This window comes from Monodelphis domestica, chromosome 3, assembly GCF_027887165.1.
Source record: "Monodelphis domestica isolate mMonDom1 chromosome 3, mMonDom1.pri, whole genome shotgun sequence".
Taxonomy (NCBI): domain Eukaryota; kingdom Metazoa; phylum Chordata; class Mammalia; order Didelphimorphia; family Didelphidae; genus Monodelphis; species Monodelphis domestica.
The window spans coordinates 34,072,807-34,098,362 of record NC_077229.1 but is presented as its reverse complement, the minus strand read 5'-3'; the positions used below and the strand labels follow the sequence as shown (position 1 = coordinate 34,098,362).

Here is a 25,556-nt window from a genome sequence, read left to right as displayed (position 1 = left end):
AGTATTTATCTTGAGATGTTATGAGAACTAACTAAGATAACATGTAAAGCATTTTGTAACCTTAAAGTGTTATTATTATCTTTTTTCCTAAAAGTGTATGTCAGAATGGAAATAGGGCTAGCCTGAGAATCAGAATACAACTGAGTCTGAATCTCGTCTCCAATTCTTAGTAGCTATGGATTGATAGACAAACCATTTGCCCTCCTTGAGCCTAAGTTTCTCATCTCTAAAATGTAGGTACTGTGTTGTCTACTCCATAGGATAGGTGGGACAAGAAAAGGAGATAGTATTTATAAAGCTTCTTAAAAATAATTTATTTGTTTATTGTCTACATCAAAATTCCCAGTTATCACCCTCCCTCTTTTTCCTGCACTGGACAAAGCATCACTTGCCAAAAAATAAAAGTGTACACATAAACTCTTTTTTATGATTCTATTTATCAGTTCTTGCTCTAGAGATGGACAGTCATGAGTTAATCTTCAAACATTAGTTCTGTAGCTGTATGTAATATTCTCTAAGTTCTACTCAATTTGTTTCTCACAATTTCATTTGAGGGTTATGGAACAGAATTGGCCAAATCTAACAGTCTTCTTCACTTTGGAGTGACCTAACTATGTCCTGAACACATTATACCATTTCCTACCTCCATAAGTTTGCCCAGTTCATCACTCAAATTCAGTCAGTCTTGCCAGTCAATAAGCTTTTATTAAGGGTCTACTATGTGTCAGGCACCACATTAGGAGTTGGGGATATACCTGATTAGAAAAAAGCAGATCAAAACAACTCTGAGGTACTACCTTCCACCTGACATATTGGCCAATATGACAGTATAGGTAAATAATAAATGTTGGAGGGAATGTGGCAAAATTGGAATACTAATGCATTTCTGGTAGAGTTATGAATTGATCCAACCATTCTGGAGGGCAATTTGGAATTATGTCTAAAAGGCTTTGCCCTTTGATCCAGCTATACCACTACTAAGTTTATACTCTGAAAAGATAATAATGAAAAATGTCTGTACAAAAATATTTACAGCTGCACTCCTTGTGGTGGCAAAAATTGGAAAATTAGGGGGTGTTCCTTGATTAAGGAATGGCTGAGCATATTGCAGTATCTGATAGTGATAGAATACTATTGTGCTGTAAGGGATGATGAACTGCTTGATTTCCATATGAGCTGGAAAGACCATGAACTAATGCGGAGTGAAAAGAGTAGAACCAGGCGAACATTGTACACAGAAAGTGAAACATTGTGGAACGATCAAATGTAACAGACTTTTAATTCCGAGAGATTTATGAAAAAGAATCTATCCACATCCAGAGAAAGAACTGTGGGAGTAGAAATGCAGAAGGAAGACATATGATTTATTACTTGTTTTGGGGGGTTTGGTTTTTAAAAGATGATTCTATTATGAAAATGAATAATATGGAAATAGGTAATGAATGATAATAGATTTTTAATCCAGTGGAATTGCATGTTGGCTCTAGGAGGGGGGAGGGAAAGAGGAAGGGAAAAACATGATTCATGTAACCATGGAAAAATTCTTAAAAAACAAATAAACAATTAAAAAATAAAAATAAACATTTTTTAAAGAATCGGGGATAAAAAAGGTAAAAAACAGTCTCTGCCCTTAAGGAACTTTTGGTCAATGCACTCCCTTCTCAATTCCATCTCTTAGAATTCTCAACTTCTTTCCAGGTTGAGCTCATTTGATACATTCTATAAAATGCTTCCCTTGATTGCTTAAGCTATGAATAAATATCTCCTTCCTCCAAGTCCTCCTCCAATAATCTCATATTTTCTTATCTATGTGATATATATGAAATATGTTTACATATATATCCCATAAATACAATTGATCAAATCAAGTATTTATTAAGTGTCTACTGTGTGTTGGGCATTGTGCTAAGCACTGAGAAATAGATTAAATCAAAACAATTCTTGGTCTCCAGAAGCTACATTCTACCAGGAAAATAAGTAGGGGATGAGAATGGCAGTGGATCAGAAAATACTTCATGTAGAAGATGATGTTTGAGCTGAGTCTTGAAAGAAACCAGGAATTCTAAGGGACGGAGGCAAGAAAGATGAGCACTCCAGGCATGGAGAACAGCTAGCCCAGAGCACAGAAATGGGAGATGGAGGGTCCCATGTGAGAAATAGGAAACAGATCAATTTGATTCAACTATGGAATGCATCAAAAGGATTATGACAAACGAGTCTGGAAGGCAAGGTTGGGGTTGGGTTGTATTCAAATCACAAATAAAAGAGTTTGAATTTGGGCTAAGAGGAAACTGGGAGCTTCAGAAGTTTATGAGAAGCACAAAGAAAAGTGATATGGTAAGAGCTTCTTAAAGGAATGGATTCTTTTTTCTTATATGTATCCTCAGCACATAGTACAAGGTCTTGTACCTAAGTGGGGACTGAATGAGTGCATTTGGAATTGGAATAGATTAAGATTCTAATGTGAGGAGTTTTAAAAATGGGATTTTACTTGCTATTCTAGTTAGGAATTTCTGTTTTATCATCTAAGCCAGATTCCATATATACAGCTGATGTTTCTATCCATCTCTCTTCTCCAGCCCCAAGAATTCCATTTCTTTCTTTCTTTTTTTAACCCTTACCTTCCAGCTTGGAATCAATACTGTGTATTGGTTCCAAGGCAGAAGAGTGGTAAAGACTAGGCAATGGGGGTTACTTGCCCAGGGTCACACAGCTGGAAGTGTCTGAGGTCAGATTTGAACCCAGGACCTCCCATCTCCAGGCCTGGCTCTCAATCCACTGAGCTACCAAGCTGTCCACATTCCATATATTTCTGAAGGAGACTAGCTCACAATTCCTGGTCTTCCCTGGCAATTTAGTGGGATTTATGCTGACCTTAAATATAGAAAATCAAGGCATGAAGGGAGGGATAAGGGATAAATCAGAAATCTGGCATAAGCCAATCCTTTCAAATCTATCAGCCCAATTGCATGTGTTTACTCCTTGGGTAATGAGCCTCAGAAAGAGATGCTCAAAGACTCATTTGACAGGAGAGATTCCCTCCAGCTTTCCCTAAGGTAGAGCTGAGCCAGCACTCTGTTGGCATTCTTAATCCTGGGGAAATAGAGGGACTTGTCAGAATGCTTAGCCTCCATTTTCTTGTTTAAAGTTTCCTGAATCTAGTGCTTATGACTAGCTTGGGATTTGAACAATATAGATGTCAGCAGAGACCATGATGTTTCTTATATCCTGCCCTATTGACAGTAGAAAGAGCATTGGCATTGGATTAAAAGAGGATCCAAGCCCAAGTTTTAGTTCTGTATGACCTTGGAGAAGTTATTTCCTCTTTCTTTGGACCTCTATTTTCTCCTAGGTTATATAAAGGGATTAGAATAGATGGTCTAGATCTCTTTGGTCCCTTCAGGACTTAAATATCTGTAATTCTCTCTGCTGCTATTACAGCAATCCCTAGGACTATTCATAATTGTTCATCAATCAACAGGTAATTTTCTAGGTGGTGGGGATGTGAAGATGAAAATGAAATAGCCTTTTCCCTCAGGAAGCTTACATTTTATTGGGGGAGAAAACTTGGAGGGGGAGGGAGAGAAGAAGAAGAAAGAAGAATAAGGAGGAGAAGGAGGAGGAGGAGGAGGAGAGAGAAAAAGAAAGAAAGAGAAAAAGAGAGAAAAGGGATAAAAAAATGAAAAAGAGAAAGAAAAAGAGAAAGAAGGGAGGGAGGAGCTTGAAGGAAGGAAGGGAGAGGCGAAAGGGAGGAAAGATGAATAGATAGGAATAAGATGAATAGACAGGTAAAAAGAGGGATATATAAAGAGGGATGATAGATAAAACAGTGGAGGGAAGAAAAGGCAAGAATAAGATTAGAGAAAAATATAGAGATGAGACGCATGATGGCGGAGTGAGTAGAAAGAGAGAAAGAGAGACAGAGACAGAGAAATAGAGAGATCAAGAAACAGAGACAGAATGAGAGACAGAGATTGAGAATATGGCATAAAGTGATGAGGTGGGAAGAGGGCAATTAAAGTTGGGAGTATTAGGTAGAAAGTGGAGCTTGAGTTGAACCTTAAAGGAAATAAGGCTTTCATTCATTCGTTCATTACAAGATGTGAAACTGTGAAGCCCTAAAGCTGGACAGGACTTGGCTTTATACAGTGTACATAACTGAGTATTCCTAAATTCCTATTATGTGTAACCTAAGCCATTTGGGGAGATAATGCTTATCCTTTTGGGGGTGATAGATATATAAATATATATGTATATGTATACATATATGTATAGACAGACAGACAGATATCTAGATAGACGGACAGGCAGACAGACAGACAGATGGATAGATGGATAGATGGATGGATGGATGGATGGATGGATGGATGGATGGATGGATAGATAAATTAATAGATGGATGGACAAATGAATGGATAGACAGACAGATAGATAGATAGATAGATGGTTGGATAGATAGATGGGTAGATAGATAGATGGATAGATGGATAGATGGATGAATGGATAGATGGATAGATGGATGGATGGATGGATGGATGGATAGATAAATTAATAGATGGATGGACAAATGAATGGATAGACAGACAGACAGACAGACAGACAGATAGATAGATGGTTGGATAGATAGATGGGTAGATAGATGGATGGATGGATAGATAGATGGATGGATGGATGGATGGATGAATCTTGTATGTACCTATTTATTTGCATGTTGTTTTCCCCCATTAGACTATAAGCTTTTTACAGATAGGGACTGTTTATGCTTGTCTTTTGTATCCCTAACACTTAGCTTAGTAGGATTCCTGAACCTTAGGAAGTGTTTAATAGCTGTTTAATGATTGATTGGTTGATTTGTAAAGCACTTTGAAAGCTTGAAATTGCTATGTGTTATTATTGCTGTTATCGCTAAATCTATTTTTATTGTTGTTATTGTTATTACTTTATGGCTGTTGGCTCTAATTATTCTAGAAGTCTCCCTAGTTCCATGCATATAAAAAGTGCTCGGTAATAATGTCAGGGCATGGTGGCTTTCAAGAAAATATTCACCAGGACTATGGTCTGATGCAAAGCAGCCTGACTCTCAGAGAGAAAGCCTGTGTTAATTCTCTAGAGTGGAAAGCTTCCTATCCGAAGCCAGGGGCCTGATATTCAGGGGAAAAGGAACAGATAGGATCAGCCGAGGGCCTCAGTTAATTTCCAGGCTTCTAAGAATGTGTTAAGAGTGACTGGGGATTAGAAAGAGAAAACCCATGGGCCAAAGTATTTCTGCAGACAAGTTAAGCTGTACCCAGAAGATTGACTTCTCTAGAAATAGCTGCTCTGTTCCACTGTCTAATTTTTCATTACTATTCCTGGCATGTACAGGCTGTGTGACCTTGGGCAAGTCTTTAACTTCTTGGTGCCAATGGGCAAGTATCTTTTTATTTTTTTAAACCCTTACCTTATGTCTTGGAGTCAATACTGTGTATTGGCTCCAAGGCAGAAGAATGGTAAGGGCTAGGCAATGGGGTCAAGTGACTTGCCCAGGGTCACACAGCTGGGAAGTATCTGAGGCCAAATTTGAACCCAGGACCTCCTGTCTCTAGGCCTGGCTCTCAATCCACTGAGCTACTCAGCTGCCCCAGCAAGAATCTAAGAGTATGAAATGCAGAGAAAGTGCCAACCTGCATTGGGAGAAAAAGTTGCCTCAACTTGGAGTTGCCTCCACCAATGAAAGCAGAGTTCCAGTCTCTACCCTACTTCCATTACTGTTTAACACTTGGACTGCCTGACTCAAAGTTGGGTGCATGGTAGAGATGAGTGGAATTTGAGAAAATGCTTAAGTTTTTGTAAGACTCCCAAAAACAGCTAGAGGAGAGCCTCTGCAGACTTTGTGTCCTCAGGGCCTAATACCTAGTAGGCATCCTATAAATATTTATTATATTGAATTGAATCAGTTGGAGGGACTGGGAGGTATTTCGTCCGTAGAAGAAAAGCCTGAGGATGAAAGTGGGGAGGGGAGAGATGAAAGTTGTCTTCAGGTATTTTTAAAATTAAAATTTAATTTTTTAAACCCTTACCTTTTGCCTTAGAATTGATACAAGTATTGGTTCTAAGGCAGAGGAGCAATATGGGCTAGGCAGTTGGGGTTAGGTGACTTGCCCAGGGTCACAAAGCTAGGAAGTGTCTGAGGTCAGATTTGAACTCGGGTCTTCCTGACTCCAAGTCTGAGTCTCTATCCACTGAGTTACCTTGCTGCCCCTGCCTTTAGGCATTTTAAGTATAGCCATATAGTAGAGTGATTAGTTTTGTTCTACTTCCCAGAAGGCAAAGTCAGAAGGAGTGGAAGGGAAGTTGTAAAAAAGGCTACTTTAGGGAAAGGAAAGGGAAGGGAAGTAAAGGATAGGGGAGGGAAGGGAAGGAGAGGGGAGGGAAGGGAATGGGAGGGAAGGGAATGGGAGGGAAAGGAAGGGAATGGAAAGAGGAAGAAGAAAAGGAAAAGGAAAGGAACAAACCTCTCAACCATTAGATTTGTCCATGAGGAAGAAGGGGCAGGGATTTCCCCTCTTCTCATTGGAGGTCTTTAAGCAGACCTCTTGTGAGACACATTGTATAGAGAATTCTTCTGGACATAGGAGTCAGATTTAAAATTCAGTGATCTCATGATGGCTGATTTAGGTTCAACTTCCAGATCCTATACTTAGCTAGTTAGACTTCGAGTAAATCCATTCACATCTCTGAAATTCAGTTTGCTTCTCTGGGAATTGGGATGATTGTATTTCGTGGTACCAAATAGTCCAAGAGAGAAGGAATGCCTTGACCACCATCACAGTCAGTAAAACAGCAGAGGCAGGATTCAAACCCAGGTCTTCCAGGTCCAAACCTATCACCCTTTCCACCTCAGTATTAATTAAATTCGTTGAGGGCAGGAAATACTTTGTTTTGTGGTGTTTTTGTTTTTGCTGATTCCCCACTGCCTATGGAAGAGCCAGGCTCATAGCAACCCCTTAATAAAGCTTGTTGAATTAATTCGTTCTCCCAAAGGGCACAGAGCAAGTTCTAAACCCCACTGCAGAATGCCTTGTAAACAGGAGATCATTCCAAGCCGGATGATGGGTAAAAATAGGACACAGTTAAATGTTAATAACCCAGCTGCATTTCCGGCTGGTCCCTTGCCCCATCTCCAGGAAAGAGCAATGTGGATCTGCGACAGCATCATTTCCATAAAGCAAAGGGCACCAGAAAGCCGGGTCCTGCATTCCTCTGTAGGGACCATCTACTCCAGCAGTTGGCCAACCCTTCCCCCTTCCCTTCTCTACCACCCCCCAGCTCTTGTCAGTTATTAGATTGGCATTCCACTCTGTAGAAGAGAGAATTGACTGAAGACTAGGGAGTCATTTGGAGATGGAGGGGGGCAGGTGACGATAAGGAAGGAGTGATTGAGGGCCAGCAAAGTCATCAAGGAAAGAAAACTTCAGACAGCTGCAAATACAGTTATCAGACACCCCAAGGAATTGTGCTGACACTTCCACCGTGGGCAGTTAAAACCCCATCTCTAAACATCAGTGGACCTATTACATGAAATGGCAAGGTTTCGATAACTGTAAATTGCTTTCCCGGCTCTAATTTCCTATTAATTCATTAATCTCTCCATTCAAGCCGCCAACAAGACAGCTGATGATAATTCCGGAGGAAATGGGCTTAAAATGCAGCAGGAGGGAATGAGGTTAGACAGAACGAAAAGGGAAAGCTTCCTGGCTTCTTGGGGGATGAGGTCCCAGAAAGGACTGGGTGGCTAATGAATCATCTCTGGAGAATTTCTAGAACAGAGGAGCCTGGAGGATGAGCAATAAAGATTTACTGCCCAACCCCCCTCTGAAACCATCTTAGCTCAGCAAACACCAAGCAGACATATTTTCAACCTCCCTTCTCTAGGTTTGGCTCTGGAGTCAGAGGACCTGAGTTTAAATTGCTTTCTGATGCTCACTCCCTGATAGGCTAAGCTTGCCAACCATGAGAGCTTCTCCGAAATGGAATGAGCCTTCAAGGGGAGGTGTGGGGTTCTCCCCAATGTAGGTCTTTAAGCAAACCTGGATGACCCCTTGTGATGCGTATTGTCGAGAGGATGCTAGTTGAGGAATGAGCTGAACCATTATTGCTTCCTCAAGTCCCTCCCAACTGAGATATTCTGTGATTTTGTGGATGCTTTAAAGACAAAAGAAATATGGTAGAATGGATAGAGATCTGGTCTTAGAACCCAGTCAACCACAATTCATTTCCTAGCTACATGATCCTGGGCCATCGTACTGTCTCCCTGAGCCTCACTTTTTACATCTATAAAATGGGGATAGAATGATGCCTAGAGCACCTCCCTCACAAGATTGTTGGGGAGCCTCCAATGAAATATGTAGAAAGTACTTTGCACATTTGAATGTTGATATTACTGCCAGTTATCATTGTTACCATGTTCAGTGGAGCTTAGGAAGAAATGGCATTGGGACAAGTTTTGATTTTCCTAATGTTCTTTTATATTGAATTTTCTTTGGATTATTTCACAGGAAAACAAAACAATTTCTGTTCCCAATGAATAAAAATGTTGAGGTATAAGCTTCTGCCTCTGGCATATTTACTCTGTGACCTTGGACAAGTCATTTAACTCTAAGGTGAATGTTCTGGGCAATTCATTAAGAAGCTAAGTTGCAGAAGAGATGCTGACCTGTATTGGTAGGGGTAGTTTCCTCTTCCTGAAGATCTCTGGATCAAAGAATCACAGGTCCCACAGTCCCTGTCCCTATTCCTAAGTAGGCTTATCATTATCATTATCCTCCTCCTCTTCCATCTCATCTTTCCTCTAACTTCCTTCAGGGGCAGTACAGTGGATAAATCAATTGATAGCCCTGGAGTTAGGAAGATGAGTTCAAAACCAGCCTCAGACACTTAGCAGCTGTGTGGCTTTGGGTAAGTCCCTTAGTTTCTTTATCCACGAAACAAGGATAATAATGGCATCTATCTCCCAGAAATGTTTGTAAAGATCAAATGAAATAATGTTATGAAGCAATATGAAAATCTAAAAATACTATATAAATGCTAGCTACTACTACCACCATTACTACAACCACCATCATCACCACTACCATCATCTCTATTACTCCTCCTCCTCTTCCCACTACTACTACTACTACTACTACTACTACTACTACTACTACTATAACACCAGCAGTGTGGTCAAACTGTAAACTTGTAAAAGTGAGGAACCAGGTCTATTTATATCATTGGCAAAGCACCTGTTGGAGTCTAAGAATGGCTTTGGGTGGGGAATTGGGGGAAAAAGAAGAAAGAGAGCAGGATAAGAGGGGAAGAGACAGAGACAGGAGCTACAGTAAAGAGAAGAGGGGAAAGAAATATCAAGAAGAGGGAAAGAAGAGGAGAAATAGTAAAAAAGGAGAAAGAAGAGACTAGATGGAACGATGGACAGAGAATGGAAAGACAGACAAAAAGGAGATGAAGACAGAAAAGAGAAAGAGTCTGATACAGAGAGACAGAAAGGGGAGAGAGAGAGGAAAGGAGGGAGAGATGAAGTTGGAAAGGGGGGGACAGAAAAGCAAGGAGACAGGGAGAAAGAGGATAAATCCATCTTAAAAAAAAACAACTAACTTTATTGATATATTTTGCTTTTGTGATAAATGTTTTTGCTGCTGCTGCTGCTATATGAGGGCATTTTTCAAAATGTGTGTTTGTGGTTTGCATAAAATTTACATATAAATGTGTGTACCTGCATACCTAAACCATGTAAGCAGTTTTCAGGGTCCAGTTAGACAGATTAGTGGGATCAGACATTCAGAGGAGTTCCTGAGGGAGGAAGTAGGACCAAGTAATGGGAATTACAGGGAAGAAGGTTGAGGCTCATTATAAATGGGGAAATGTTCTAAAAATGTGAGCTGTCTAAAAAAGGAGGGAGTAACAATAACAGCTGGCTAATGGTCTTTTTAAGGTGGCAGAGCAGTATATATGATGTCCTCATTGGGTCTTGCAATCACTTAGGATACTGCAGTTGTCATTCTCCTATTATACAGATGGGGAAACTGATGTCCCTTTCAAATACGTTTGTATTTATTTTGTTTATATCCTACATTTATTTATCTATGAACTAACTATTTTCTCTCCTCTTCCACCATCTTCTTCCATTTCCTTAAGGACAAGAACTGTCTCATTGTTATCATTATATCCCTTACATCAAGAAAAGTAACTTGAATTCAATAGGTACTGAATAAAAACTAGACAAATGATGACACATACTCTGTCTCCCCCTCTCTCTTGGCTACTAGAATTGTAAGCGTAGATCACAGATCTCAAACTGGAAGGGACCCCAGAGGTCATCTAGCCCAACTCCCTTCATTTTACAAATGCTGAAACTGAAGTCTCAGAAAGCTAAGTGACTTGACCAAGATCATACGTGTCATAGGCATGAGAGGATGAGAGGTGGAATTTGAACCTGATTCCCTGACTCCAGAGCTAGTAATTTTTTTCACTATAACCCAATTCTTTCTTTCTCTCTCTGTCTCAGCTTCCTCTATTCCTTCTCTGACTGCTATCTTTCCTTAGAACTTGCCTATTTCCTCCTAGAACACAGGGAAGAAGGGAGTCTAAGTTAGTGGTACTGAGAATCTAAGCTCCTCAGGTTTCAGCCCCATTGCCTCCCCCTGGCTGCTTGCCTGTCACCTAATTACCTGTCTTCAAAGGGAGCCTCTCTGCAGGTGAGAGGATGTGAGGGTTGCCATTCCCCCCTTTGAAAAGAACATGATGCAACTAGACACAGACTATAAAAGCCACTTTTGACGCAGCCATGTGTGCAAATGGAAATTAAGAAGCCTCTGAGCTGGATCTAATTAATGTTGGTTTGTCGGCAAGAAAACCATCCACAATCACCCTGCCCTCCTTACCGGCACGGTCCAGGATGGTCCAGGATCCCAGGGAATTGGGAGTTATTGTAATAGGAATGCCTTCTAATTACCTCCCAATCTGGCCCCAGAACACTTAAAGTGGTTAAGACTTTAGCTAATTAATCCTCTTGGTTCCTAAGAGGGATGGAGGGGACTCCAGTCTTATCTTCACTCCAGTTCCCCATAAGAATGAAGAGGAACAAGGAAGAAGACAAACTTTCCCTGCCAAGGCCTCACTGGCATCCCTTCTACCTGGCTAGTTAGAAGCCAAAGGAACACCAGCCGGTGGGACGGCTAAATTTCCAAAGCTGAACCTTTTGAGGGAACACCATGGAGAAAGTATGGGAGAACAGAGGGGAAGGGAAGAACTACAGCACCTTAGAATAAAATTAGAATGGATAAGAGGTGGGTGCATATTGACTGCAAAGAAATATCATGGAAGTATAAATTGACTGCAAAGAAATATCGTGGAAGCTCTATTGCTAGAAGATAGTTCAGAGGTTTTATCAATAGGGAAATTGTGAGAGAGGTCAAATGATCTGGCCATATAGGTAATAAGTTCACAGACACCTTCCACTGTCTTTCAACATGTCATATAAATGAGATACAATCTAGTTTGAAGTTGTTCACGGGATCAGAACTTTAGGACTCAAAGGGATCCCAGAGTCCATCTATTCCTGGCCCTTCATTCTTACAAATGAATAAAATGAAGTTCAGGCAGGTTATGGCATGTGCCGAAGGTTGATTATTCAGGTAGGAAGTAGCAATACTGGGATTTGAACCCAGATTTCCCATTCCAAAGCCAATCCTTTAAATTGGACCAAAGGGGGCGTCTAGGTGGCTCAGTGGATTGAGAGCCAGGCCTAGATATGGGAGGTCCTAGGTTCAAATCTAGCCTCAGATGCTTCCTAACTATGTGACTCTGGGCAGGTCACTTAACCCCCACTGCCTTGCCCTTACCACTCTTCTGTCTTGAAACCAATATATATTATTGACTTCAAGACAGAAGGTATGGGTTTAAATTTTTTTAAATAAATTGTACCAAGATGCCATCTATTTATAGGTGAGAAGCCTGAAGTCTATAAGTATGGGGCAACTTGCCCTAGGTCATAGAAGATGTATTTTAAGAATCAGAATTTGACTGATGATCTCAAGTCTTTTCTAGCTCTGTGTCTATGATTCTATAATTACTCATGACCTCTGATTCTAATTATAACATTTTTTCTGAATGTAGTAAAAACACCTCCACGTTAGCTCTAAACCCTTAACTAGGTGAAACCATGGCCCAGTCAATTTATCAAAAGACCTTGGATTATGTTAGAAAAGGCTTTTGAGCTAGACTAACAGTTGCACAAAAATCTAATTCAAATCAGCCAAGGAAACTTGACCATGCCTTAGGAATTATCTATAAATTATCAAATGAGTAGGAGAGGGGATTTGAGATGCTATAGTTAACATGAAGTTCTAGTGGAACTCTCTGAGAAGGAACCACCTAGACAGAAGGAGAGCCCTCTTCATTCTTAACTAGGTTTCCTTTCCTCCCTCCATCTCTGATCAGAGCTTCCAGATTTAATGTCAACAGAATACTGGACTTCCCAACTTCCCCTTGGTGTCCTAAGCAATACCCCTGGATCAGCCAACTGGGAAAGCCGAGGTGAGATGGATGTAGATTGACCATACTCTACAGATAGCAGAAAAGGACTTCTAGCACCTAGCAGTTGTGAGTCATCTCTTTACCACATCTGTATATACTTGTGAAAAAGCATATCAGACACTATTAAGGAAATGCTTTCTAATACCTTCTGTGCCACTTTAGTAAATATTCTCCCTTCTAAAAGATACTTAAAGCTGTCTGACTAAATATTTCTTAACTAATGATCTTATAAAGAGAAAGCACACTTGTGAAGGCTTGAGCCAATGCTATTGAGAGTATCTTTCAACTCTGAGTGGAAGATGTCACTAGCCAAGTTCTAGAACTGACTTGTCAGTGGAAAAGGGAATTGGGGAAAAGGATCCTTAGAGTTTCTATATGCTTCATTTCTATGAGAATTTTTTTTCTTGAGTCAACCTCATGAGCAGAACCAATACAGAAGGCCATATAATTTTGTTATCTTACTCAGCCCTGTCAAGGGTGTGTAATGCTACTCCATTGGCTTCTTTTAGTACATTGCTACATTAAAACCTTGCAAACCCCTGTCAGAAAGTACTTTGTTACTTTGGAAGCATTTCAGCAACATTGGTACTATATATTTGGTCCCAGGGAGCCAGAGTTTATCTGAGATTCTACTACTGAGACAGAGAAAGATCAGAGACCCAACCAAGCTTCAAGACCAAGCTTTGAGTCTTAGTGATTTCAGGCAACATGACAAAGGACTTTGAATTGTAGACACCTACTTGCAGTTTTTACATTTCAGTCCAAACAACATTCCTTTCCCACAGACAGTGCAAGTCTGAGACATCCAGTACTTGGTGGAAAATCTGAAAAAGAGAGAGGCTGAGTTAGAGGACAAATAGAGGGCAATCTCAAACATGGACTTGAACTTTCTAAAGAGAACCAAGTGAGCCCCAAAATCAGTGTGATTCTTATGTGAATACCTACTGTTGAGATGACAGTTTTATGTTTTAAAGAGACTTTAGGGATGAATCCTCTCATTTTACAGGTGAGGAAACTGAGTCCCATATCAGTAAAGTGATTTAGGATCACAGATTTAGAATTGGAAAGAACCTCAGAGACACTTTAGCCCAATCTGCATTTAAAGGTTTTTAATTTCATTAAATATTTCCCAATTACATATAAAATTTTTAATTTTAATTTTTAAATATGAGTACCAAATTCTCTCTCCTTCCCTTCACTATCCCTTAAGAAAGCAAGCAATTGATAAAGGTTGTGATAAAGGTTATGAATTTATGCAAAAGATAAAATATACCTCATTAGCCATGTTGCAAAAGAAAACATATACAAAACCCCTCAATAAAAATAAAGAAACAATACATTCTACTTCAATTTGAACTCAGAGTTCACTAGTTCTCTTTCTGGAGGTAGATAGCATTTTCATCATGAGTTCTTCAGAATGGTCTTAGGTCATTTTATTGATCAGAATAGCCAAGTCATTTAAATTTGATCATCCTTACAATACTGTTGTTACAGTGTATATTATTCTCCTGGTTCTGCTCACTTCATTTTGTATCAGTTCATCTAAGTCTTCCCCACTAATTTTTGAAACCATCCTGTTCTTCATTTCTTATAGAACAATAGTGTTCTATCACATTAATACACTACAGCTTGTTCAGTCATTGCCCAAATGATGGACATCCTCTCAATTTCCAATTTTTTGCTACCACAAAAAGAACTGCTATAAATATCTCTGTACAAATAGGCCCTCTTCCCTTGTTTTTGATCCCTGAGCTTCATTTTAAAGATGACTGGGTGTTCTCTGAGGTAGAGGTAAGGAGGGAGTGCATTCCAGAAATAGAGAATGAAGTATGGCATAAAGGCATAAAGAAGAAGATGAATTATCATGTTCACAGAACAGCCAGAAGGTAATTTTGGCTGTAGTGTAGTCAGAAGCATACAGGTTTAAGAATTGGCTCTCCAAAAAATTTCATAACACTTTTTAAAGTTTCAGATGCATTATTTTTTTAACCTTCTGTCTTAGAAATAATACTAAGTATCAGTTCCAAGGCAGAAAGGTGATAAGGGCCAGTCAATTGGGGTTAAATGACTTGCCCAGGGTCACATAGCTAGGAAGTGTTTGAGGCCAGATTTCAACCCAAGACCTCTTCTTTTTTACATAGGAGGAAACTGGGGCAGAGAAAAGGGAGTTGAGGTGCCCAGAATTACAAAGAAGAGTGGGATTTATGCCAGGGTCTTCTCCATATCATTCATTTATTGTTCGAAGGCAGCTAATAAGTTTAAGTGGATAGTGCTAGACCTAGAGTTAGGAAAAGCTGAGCACAAATCCAGATCCTAGCTTGGCAAGTAACTTCACCTCTGTTTGCCTCAGTTTCCTGATTTGCAAAATGGGAATAATAATAATAGCACCCACCTTGCAAGGTCAAAAGAGATCATATTTGTAAAGTGCTTTGCAAACCTTAATAGAAATGTTTATATAAACCTTACATAAATGTTTGTTAGCCATCATCATTACTAAGTTGCCCCTTCCAGCTCACCCTGACCATCTCCTGATTCTTCCTTCTTCCCTAGATACTAACATAAGAAAGAAGGGGAAAGGAAAAAGAGAAAAAGGTGGGCAATTCTAAAGCAGAGAAGATGCAAGGGCTAAATGAGTTGCATCCATCTCTCCAGCCACTTGCCTGGGGCCCAGTTTCTTTTCCAGGAGACAGGCTGCAGCCAGCAGGGCTGGGAATGGGAAATTTATTGAAGGTTGCCAGGTCAGAGTGAATTTTCGATTTTTATCAGCATCAGCTGGAGTTGTATCTAATCTCAGCTGGATCTTAGTTGAAATGAAAGTTGGATGTGATTATATAAATTGGTGTCTGAGCATATGAAAGGGACGGGGGAAGGGTAGGGACACACGGTGCTTGGAGGGAGAGAGGGGTAAGTCCTTTCCTCCTCTTCTCACAGAAGCTCTAAACAGATGCCTAGGTCTCCCCAGTCTGGCCCGAGTCAGAAACCTAAGAAGGACAGCAACAACTTAATCTGTAAAACAATGAAGATTTGCAAATGAGGCTGATGCTTGCTTGGATTCATCCCATTCCGGAGCCTATTCCCATTTTTAGGGAAGTTTTTCCCAAGAGCCTCTTTGCCACTCCTCCTTTCCCTCCCTCTTAGCTGAGAGACCCCTGCGATGAGAGGGGGACAAATCCCCATGAATGTCACTGGATTTCTCTAGTCTGTAAAGCAGGGCTAAGCAAGTCCCTTTCTCCTCTAAGGGGGAAAAGATGGCGAGTTCTAGCTGGCTGGTGCTGGACAGCAGCCGAGAGCTTGGCTCCCAGGAGGCCACTTCACAATCACTTTTTATATAATAAATGAGTTTAGTTTAAGGGAGGCAGCTAGATCATGCCATGGTGAGAATCAGGCACACTGGAGTTAAAATACTGCCTCAGAAGCTTTCTGCAACCCTGGGCGAATCACTTCATCTGGCTCCTTTTCCTGATAATAATGAAGCTCCCACCTCCTGCAGCTGTGCTGTGGATCAACTGAGATCACCTATATAAAGTGCTATGTAAATACTAGTTGTTATCATGTGAGAATTTCTCTTTCACCTGCCTAGGTAACCAGCAAGAACACATTTTTCAAGCTCTTATTAGGAACTAGCACTCTCCTAAGCACTAGAGAGATAAAGGCAAGAGGGAGAGCATCCCTGCCCTCAAGGAGTTTATATGTTAAACCAGGGAAGACAACCTGAAGGGATCTCTTCAAAATCTAACGTTAGAGACTGGGCTTTTTAGGGTAAGGGGTTCAAGGTGAGGAACTTCCTGGTCCAAAGCAATTTGTCACTTTCTCCTCAATTTATGGGTCTCGGAAATTTCCCTAGAGGGGCAGCTAGGTACCACAGTGGAGAAAGTACCAGGCATGAAACCAAGAGGAACTGGGTTCAAATGTGGTCTCAGATAATTCCTAGCTGTGTGATCTTGGGCAGATCACTTAATCCTAATGTCTACTGTTGCTCTTCTGTCTTAGAATTGATACTAAAACAAGGTAAGCGTTAAAAAAATTGCTGATGCAGAGTGAAAGGAGCAGAACCAGGAGAACATTATACACAGAGATGGATACACTGTGGCACAATCGAATGTAATGGACTTCTCTACTAGCAGCAATGCAATTCTGAGGGACTTATGAGAAAGAAAAGTATCCACATCCAGAGAAAATGCTGATGAAAAACAACTGCTGGATCACATGGGTTGATGGGGATGTGATTGGGGCTGTAGACTCTAAACAATCACTTAAGTGCAAATGTCAACAATATGGAAATAGGTCTTAATCAATGACACATGTAAAACCCAATGGAATTGCTCATTGGCTATGGGAGGAGGTGGGAGGAGAGTAGGGAAAGAACATGAATCATGTAACCATGGAAAAATATTCTAAATCAATTAAATAAAAATTTTCAAATAAAAAAAATTGCCTAGAGTTTTGAGAAATACAGTAACCTGCCCCAGAGCCATTTGTAAGATATGTTGTATCGATGCTCAGTCCTGTCCTAATGCTTGTGACCCCATTTGGCATTTTCTTGGCAGATACTAGAATGGTTGACCATTTCCTTCTCCAGCTCATTTGACAGATGAGAAAACTGAGAGTAACTGGGGGATAGAAAAAGAGGCAAAAGACAGCTTCTACTCTCAAGTTGTTTCCAAAAAATATTCTTAGGAGCTGCCTGGAAAGAGTATAGACTTGAACTTCATTCAAGCTCTGTCAACAATCAGCAAACTATTTAACCTCTTCGACTTCAGTTTTCTGATCTGACAAATGGTCACAATAACACCTATTCAAAGGGATATTGTAAAGATAATTAAGGTGCTTTGCAAAGTTAAAATCTTTTTCAAGAACCATAGAGAGGGGGAAAAAGAACTGAGTAGAGGCATTTATTAATGGTGTCAATACAGATCCTCCTTAATGTCCCAGAATGCATTAACACTTTGCCAAAGACTGGAACGATTAGGAGCTCAGGTGTTATCTACAATAGAAGACCTTTACAGATTTCTCCCAATGTAAGGAATCACTCCAAATGACTTTAATTTACTTCTCTGTGGTCTAGATGACAGACAGTACTCCCAAAGTTAATATGGTTGTTTTCCTGGAGTTATCCTATTCTCTGGCTGAGATCGCAAAAGACACAACATGGCTATCTTAAAAGTCTTGCTCACTGCCAGATGCCCTCATGGTGGCATCTGATCTACCCTGCCTAGTTGTGTACCCAGCCTGAAGCTGCTTGAATCAGTTCAAATCAGTTCTGCTTTCAGCCATGATGATATGTTTTATTCTTTCCCCCCTGTAATAAATTGTCTTTCCTTGAGATACTCCAGACTGGGGTTTCTAGGGGGCCAAAAGCTAGACTGCTGGGCTTAGAGTCAGGAAAATCCGAGTTCAAACCTATCCTCAGACACATACAAACTGTGTGACCCTGGGCAAGTCACTTAACCCCCATTGCTTAGCCCTTACTGTTCTTCTGCCCTGAAACTAATACCTGAAATTGATTCTAAGGCGGAAGGTAGAAGGGTTTTTTAAAAAATGAAAATAAATGCTTTTTCATTCAATCTTTCAACACTGTGGTTTAAAAGTGAAACCTCGTATTTGTTTTTCTGCATATATATAATTTTCCTTTATAGAATGGAAGCTCCTTGAGAGTAGGAACTCTTTGCGCTCTCTCTCTCCTTCTCTCTCTCTCTCTCTCTCTCTCTCTCTCTCTCTCTCTCTCTCTCTCTCTCCTAGCACAGTATCTGGGACATAAACGATGCTTCATAATGCTTTTGGAATTGAAATGGCTGGGACCAAAAAAGTCCTGGTGCTCCTGTGTTTATTATTATCACCAGAGCAGAAGCATAAATTTAACTCGGAATACAAGGTCCCCAGGTCCCTCTCCAGATCATCTGTTCTACGGGGCCCCAAAGCGGCTGTTTCCTCTGCATTTGATATGTTTTGGGCTGCTTTTCATTTCTGATGGCCTGGGAGAGGATCATCATGGAAACTTCAGGGAGTTCCATGGACAAGCAAGTATTCATTTTTGAGTATTTATTGGCTTCCAGGCATGTGATTTATATCAGGCTCATCAGCCAGAATTGGAGTGCGTTATAGTTAATTAGTGGAAGCTGGGAGCTGGGAGCTGGGAGCTGGGAGCTGAAGCAAATCTTCTCCCCCCACCCATGGGCTTGACAGCTGGGATGAGAGAGCTCCAGCATGAGGAGGGTGAAATGTTCACTGAAGCTTCAGGGTGTACTATTTTTTGCCCTAGGGTGCAGAGGGAGAGCTCAGTCTGCAGGTCACTGAGGGTTCACCCAGGAAAAGCAAACTATGGGCAATTCTGCCCTGGTTCCCAGGAGGGGCTGGGTGCAAGAGGATCCCAGAAGGAGGGCAGGGGTGGCTTAGGTTCAAGAGATCACAGGTTTGATCTTAGCAAGACTACAACATGGAAAATCCAAGGGGTAAGCCAATACCTCTGACCCCTTAATAAAGGAGCTCTGGGTTGGTCCCTTAGTCCTTCTGGCAGGGTCAGGGTGGAAAGGATGCCAAAGAAGATTGGCGATTGAGTCAAGAGGGACTCAGTAGGCTAAATAAGCAAATATGGGGACAAAAGACTCTTTTTTCAAGCTGGTCTCTTCTTGAGACCCAGGTCTCCCTCAAACTTCCTTTGAGGAAGAAAGAAATTTCTTTTCTTTAGTGGAAGCAAGGTATTGCAATGGTTAAAGAGCCCAAAAAATTGAGTTCAAATCCTGCCTCAAACACTCATTATGTGACCCTGGATAAGTCATTTAACTTCCCTGCCTCAGTTTCCTCATCTGTAAAATAGGAATAATTAAGAGCACCTAGCTCCCAAGGTCGTTGAGGTGGTGAAGTAAGATCCTTTAAGCACTATATAAATACTGGCTATTGTTATTATTATTGTTATTCCTTCTGTCCTCCTCCAGCAGCAGCTACAGAAGTCATAGACCAAGAACCAACCATATGTACTTGCCACATGAGACTGAGGTGGGATATGGAGTCCTCAGCTGCCTCCTCTGCCTTGTGTTTCTTTTCTGAGAGCAGGAACCTTAAAAGAGGAATGTCTACCTCATGAGCCTGAGAAGTCTGGGGTCCTGGCTACCTCAAGGGAGGTGCTTCCTTTCCAGAGAAGTAGATGAAGGCTGCCGGGACAATTAGCAGTGTGTGCTCAACTGGCCAGAAATATTTCCCAGTTTACTCCAACTCCCCTGGGGGTCTTTCCCTTCCAGAAGAGTATAATAGGAGTGACTTGCCTAGGATGACACAGCTAGTAGTTATCAGAGACTAAATTTAAACTCACATCCCGATTTTTGGAGTAGCTAGGTGGCCCAGTGGATAGAATGCTGGGATTAGAATCAGGAAGACTCATCTTCATGAGTTCAAATAGGCCTTGGATACTTACTAGCTGTGCCAGCCTAAGCAAGTCACTTAACTGGTTTTGCCTCAGTTTACCCATTTGTAAAATGAGCTGGAGAAGGAAATAGCAAACCACTTCAGTATATCTGCCAAGAAAACTTCAAATGGGTTCATGAATTGTCAGATATAACTGGACAGCAATTTACTATTCTATACCCAGCACTCTATTCACTATGCCACTTAATTGTCAGCCTCCGTATATACTTTTTGCACTAGGCAGTACTGGGACCAAGTCTTCCATCAAATGAGATACTCAATTAGCCAGCATCCATTATAAGCCAACCCTGTCCTAGATGCTGAGGATACAATGACAAAAATGAAACTCTCTCTGACTATATATGAAGTACTTGAAGTGCTATGGAAATGTCTATTATTAGTATTAGCTTTAATAATATAATCTTCATAATGTAATGATATTTATTATATATTGCATAGAATAGATTATATAATAACAATGATATATAGCATAAGTAATAATATGATCTTTAATAATGAGGGAAGGGCTCTGTCCAAAGCTAACAGTAAAGAAAGGACTGAACAACCATTTCTACACTGGTTTACATTTTTAGTGGTAGTGGGGTGCTTTTGATTTTGGGAAATTTATTAAACTCAGAGTTGTTAAGTGGAGGCATCAATTAAAAGTCCACTTGGAAAGGCTGCATTCTCTAGGAAGAAAGTGCTGAACTACACACATTCTTGCTCCCTAGTGGAACATCAGCCCAGGAATTATACTACGTTCATCCTTGTGCCACCAGTGTTTAACACACAGTGTGTGTGGCACCAACTAGGCAATTAATTAATCATTGCTGATTAATTGATTTTACAGAGTTGGAGTGTGGAAGCTCAGCTTCTAGCCCAGCTGGGCTGATACTGAGCTAACTTCTCTGAGGTACACCCTCTCCCAGGCTCAGGTTTATCATCTGGACCAGATGATCTAAGTTCCTTCTAACTCTTGGATTCTGGGATTCAGAAGTGATAGAATGAAAATTTCATGTCTTCCCTGGAAGACAATTTCTCCCTTACTTAGCAATGTCTAAGTGACACATGGAGACAGTTTTGCACTAGCAACTCCTTGGTCCCTCTTCAGAATGGAATTCTGATCAGAAGAATTAGCAGTTATCTTTCCCCCTGGAAAAACAACTTCCTCTGTGGTATGACCATTTCTATCCTTCCACAATTTGTTCTTTGTCTCTCTCTGTCTTTCTTTCTGTCTCTCTTGCCTGTGCTTCTCTCTGTCTTTATCTTGATCTTCTTTCTTTCTCCCTCCCTCTTACTGTCTCTCTGTATTTGTCTCTCTGTTTTTGTCTGTTTTGTTTCTCTGACTCTCTCTCTCCTCTCTTCTTGCTCCATTTCTCTCTTGCATGTGCTTCTCTCTGTCTCTATCTTGATCTTCTTTCTTTCCCCCTCCCTCTTACTGTCTCTCTGTATTTGTCTGTCTCTGTTTTTGTCTGTTTTGTTTCTCTCTCTCTCTCTCTCTTCTCGCTCCATTTCTCTCTTGCCTGTGCTTCTCTCTGTCTCTATCTTGATCTTCTTTCTTTCTCCCTCCCTCTTACTGTCTCTCTGTATTTGTCTGTCTCTGTTTTTGTCTGTTTTGTTTCTCTGACTCTCTCTCTCTCTCTTCTCTCTTCTTGCTCCATTTCTCTCTTGCCTGTGCTTCTCTCTGTCTCTATCTTGATCTTCTTTCTCCCTCTCTTACTATCTCTCTGTATTTGTCTCTGTCTCTGTTTCTGTCTTCTTTCTCTGTTTCTATCTTTCTTTGTCTACTCTCTCTCCCCATGTCTCTGTCTCAACCTCTCTGTCTCTATCTCTCTCTGTATCTATTTTCTCTCTCTTCCTTTGCTCCTCTCTCTCCCTGTCTTTTCTCTTTCTTTGTCTCTCTGCCTTTCTTTCATTGCCTCTGCATGCTTCTCTGTCTCCACCTTTCCCTTTCTATGTTTCTCTCTCCTTCTGTGTCTCTCTGTCCCTGTCTCTGTCTTTCTATCTCCTCACAAAATCATTAGAGACCATCTTCAGCCATTGCAGGCTGACCTTGGGGATTTACCAGCAGTGGAAATGGTGACATTAAGGCTCATCTCAGAACTCATTTTTTCACCCATCAGAAAGGAATGGATCACAGAGGAAGTCAAAGATTCTTTGAAGGGAGAGAAGAAGCTTGGACTGGAAGACACAGAATCGCCAAAACTATTGGATCCCCCAAATGCAACTCCTTTCAACCACTCCCCATCATCTCTTCCTGGAGCTTGTCAGGGGTCTCTTTGGAAGAGGCTCAGATACCAGGGTCATGGCACTGGCCAAAAGTCTGAACAGCAGCTATCCTGCCCTCAGCAGGGTGACCTGAAGGAACCTTTGGGATAGCACAAAAGTTGATCTGTGAAGGAACAAAACCCTTCTAAGTTTCTGCTGGTGAAAAATTCTCTGAATCATAGGCCTATATATTTCAAGGTAGAAGGGACTTTTAGAGGCCATCTAGTCCATCTCTCTATTTTAAGAATCATGAAGATCAAATGAGGTGATATTTGTAAGAATAATAAGAACTTAATAAGTGCTTGTTAATTTAATTTTATTTCTCTGGACCTCAGTTTCCTCATCTGTAAAACAAGGGTAATAATATCCCCTATTCAATATTTTAAAGGTCAAATGAGATAACCTATGTAAAGCATTTTGTAATCCTTAATGTGCCATATAAATAGTAGCTAATTAATGGTCCGGGTACCATCTTTCACTATAGGAAACAAAGAATGAAAACCATTTCTTCTCCCTTTCCCTCCCCCAAATCCAGCCTACCTGTGTTTTATTGAGTTGCCCAGATCTCTTCGAGGAATCTGAGGAGACCATCGAGGCACTGACAGTGTGTCTGGAGGAAGAAAACAGAGAGGCAGAAGGAGCAGATTATTTGGCAGATAAGCACAATTTCCCCAACTTTGAATGTCTGAGAACAGGGCTCAGCAGAACCATGAGACTCAAGGTGGGAACTCAAAAATCCTCTAGTAATCAGGAATGGAGTCACCTGAAAAAAGCAGTCAGTGAGTGAATCAACTTATTTCCCCAACCTGAGGATGCTGGTATCAGAGGCCCCAGTGCAAAGTTCAGAGGAGCACCCTAATGCAGGGTCAGGAAGAAAAAGCTGGATTTGGAATTGGAGAATCTGGGTTCAAATCCAGACTGCTACTTATTATTTGAGACACCTTAGGCAAGTCCTTTTTATCTTGGTGATGATAGTCTTCATCTATAAAGTGAAAAGCCTAGGCTAGAAGTTCTCCACAGTCACTTTCAGTCAGTCAATCAGACAACAAGCATTTATTAAGCCCTTATTTTGTGCCGGGGGAAGCTCAGTGGTGCAGTGGATAATACCTCTGGGCTTGGAGTCAGGAAGACTCATCTTCCTGAATTTAAATCTGTCCTCAGATACTTACTTGCTATGTAACTAAGGGTAAGTCACTTAATCCTCTTTGCCTCAGTTTCCTCATCTGTAAAGTGAACTGGGCAAGTCACTCTAGTATTTCTGGATAGAAAAGGACCTACATGAGAGATTTTGCAAGGGAAGACTTTATAAAACTTAGCAACAGATTGGAATATGGAGGGTGAAATCTAGGTTGAGAATTTGGGTGACTGGGATATTGATGGTGCCCTGAAGAGTATATATTTATTGACTATCTAATATGAGGTTGAGGTTGGTACTTAAAAGAATGCAGAGGTGGCAAAGCCCCTTCCTTCTAGGTGTTTACAATCTAATAAGAGGAAAGAAGATAGATGCAATTGAAAGGCAGCTTAAACTTTAGATGTTTATTAACAATACTATGCTTATGAAAGGTAAAATTTAAGCAAAAGATTTAAGGGAGTAACCCTCTGTTTTTGCTATCTTCCCTCCCACTTATTTCTTTGGGTGAACCAGAGAATCCTGAGGGCTGATGGAACACAGAGGTGCCACACGAACACACTCACTCAGCTCATCTGGGATGTCTTTCTCTGAACTTCCTAAAATTGGTTTGGGGGCACAAAATCCCCATGAGGAGTTATAAAGAAGTTAAGAAGACGTTCTAACTCTGAATCAGATTGCATCTTGGGACAGAAACATTGATCTTGCTAGTAAGAAGAAGAATATTCAAAAGTCACACTAAACACCTACAGGCTCAAAATGACTGGTAGGCTGCTCTGTATTTCAAACAAACTTGGTCTTTGGAGACTAAGTCACAGGAAAATAACAGATTAACAGACATCCTTCTAGTTTTGTCCTTCTAATCCAATGACTGCCTTTCTTATAGAAAGAATAAAAGTTAAGCCTCTAAGTTCCAACCTAAAAGAGAGATGGCAGATCCCATCTCTACTATTAGGAAAGAGGTATCTACTCTCCTAACTGAAGACTCCATTTGAAGCCCTAGAAGTGGCAGCAGGGAGAATAGTCCTGAGAGAAGGATGGAGAATACCAGAGAAGCAATGGAAAGCCCAGACCAGCAAGGAGCAGGAGAATGAGATGCTCAGGTGCTGACATCCATAAGTCAATGAATGAGAGGCAGCTGGGTGGTTCAGTGGATTAAGAGCCAGGTCCAGAGACGGGAGGTCCTGGGTTCAAATATGGCCTCATATAGGTCAGACTATGTGACCCTGGGCAAGTCACTTGACTCCCATTGCCTAGCCCTTACCACTCTTCTGCCTTAGAACCAATAGTCTGGAAGAGGTAATGATTCTGAAATAAGATAGGGCATAATGGGGCCTTAGTGGGGCTGACATGTTTTTTTAATCAGGTTCCCTTCCTGAGGAGTTTCTTTTACAGCTTGATGCAAGTCAATTTAATAAACATTGAATGGGGGGGGCAGCTGGGTAGCTCAGTGGATTGAGAGCCAGGCCTAGAGAGGGGAGGTCCTGGGTTCAAATATGACCTCAGATACTTCCTAGCTGGGTGAACCTGGGCAAGTCACTTAACCCCCATTGCCTAGCCCTTACCACTCTTCTGCTTTGGAATCAATATACAGTATTGATTCCAAGAGGGAAGGTGAGGGTTTAAAAAAAATTAAATGAAGGAAAGGGGGAAGGAGGAAAAAAGAAAAAAAAAACTAGATTATGTGCTCTCTTTAATTCTCTCTCCTTCTGAGTACTAGAGATCTATATGGCATAGGTGTTAGTTCTTTCAGCTGTTGCTTACTTGGACAGCAAAAGGGATGTAGATAGAAATAATGTATTCCTGTTGGAGCATCTCACAACTGAATCCCGTAATCCATCAACCAGACTTTCTTCAGCTTCTATTCCCAGATCTCTGCTAGACCACGGAACATATACATGACAAACCTCAGGTGGTCAAGACTCTTAAGAAGTTTACCTTCAACTTGTTCAGTCATTTTCAGTCCTGTCTGACTCTTCATGACCCCATCTGGAGTTTTCCTGGCAAAAATACTGGGGTGATTTGCCCTTTCCATCCCTAGTTCATTTTACAAATCAAGAAACTGAGGCAAACAAGTTTAAGTGACTTGCCCGGGGTCACACAGGGTTTGAGGGAGGATTTGAAATAAGGAAGAAAAATCTTTCTCATTCTAAATCCAGTGCTCTAAACACTGCATGACCTACCT

General features: G+C 40.9%; 1 protein-coding gene across 1 annotated transcript in view; it reads right to left on the bottom strand.

The window, feature by feature from the left end:
* LOC100023537 (kinase suppressor of Ras 2) overlaps nucleotides 1–25,556 on the bottom strand; it is a 341,593-nt gene that overhangs the window by 145,129 nt on the left and 170,908 nt on the right. The window contains exons 3-4 of the mRNA XM_056821664.1: nucleotides 22,780–22,849; nucleotides 13,314–13,397 (exon numbers count right to left, since the gene is read on the bottom strand). Of these exons, the coding sequence (XP_056677642.1) occupies nucleotides 13,314–13,397; nucleotides 22,780–22,849 (154 nt within the window). The remainder of the gene's footprint in view (nucleotides 1–13,313; nucleotides 13,398–22,779; nucleotides 22,850–25,556) is intronic.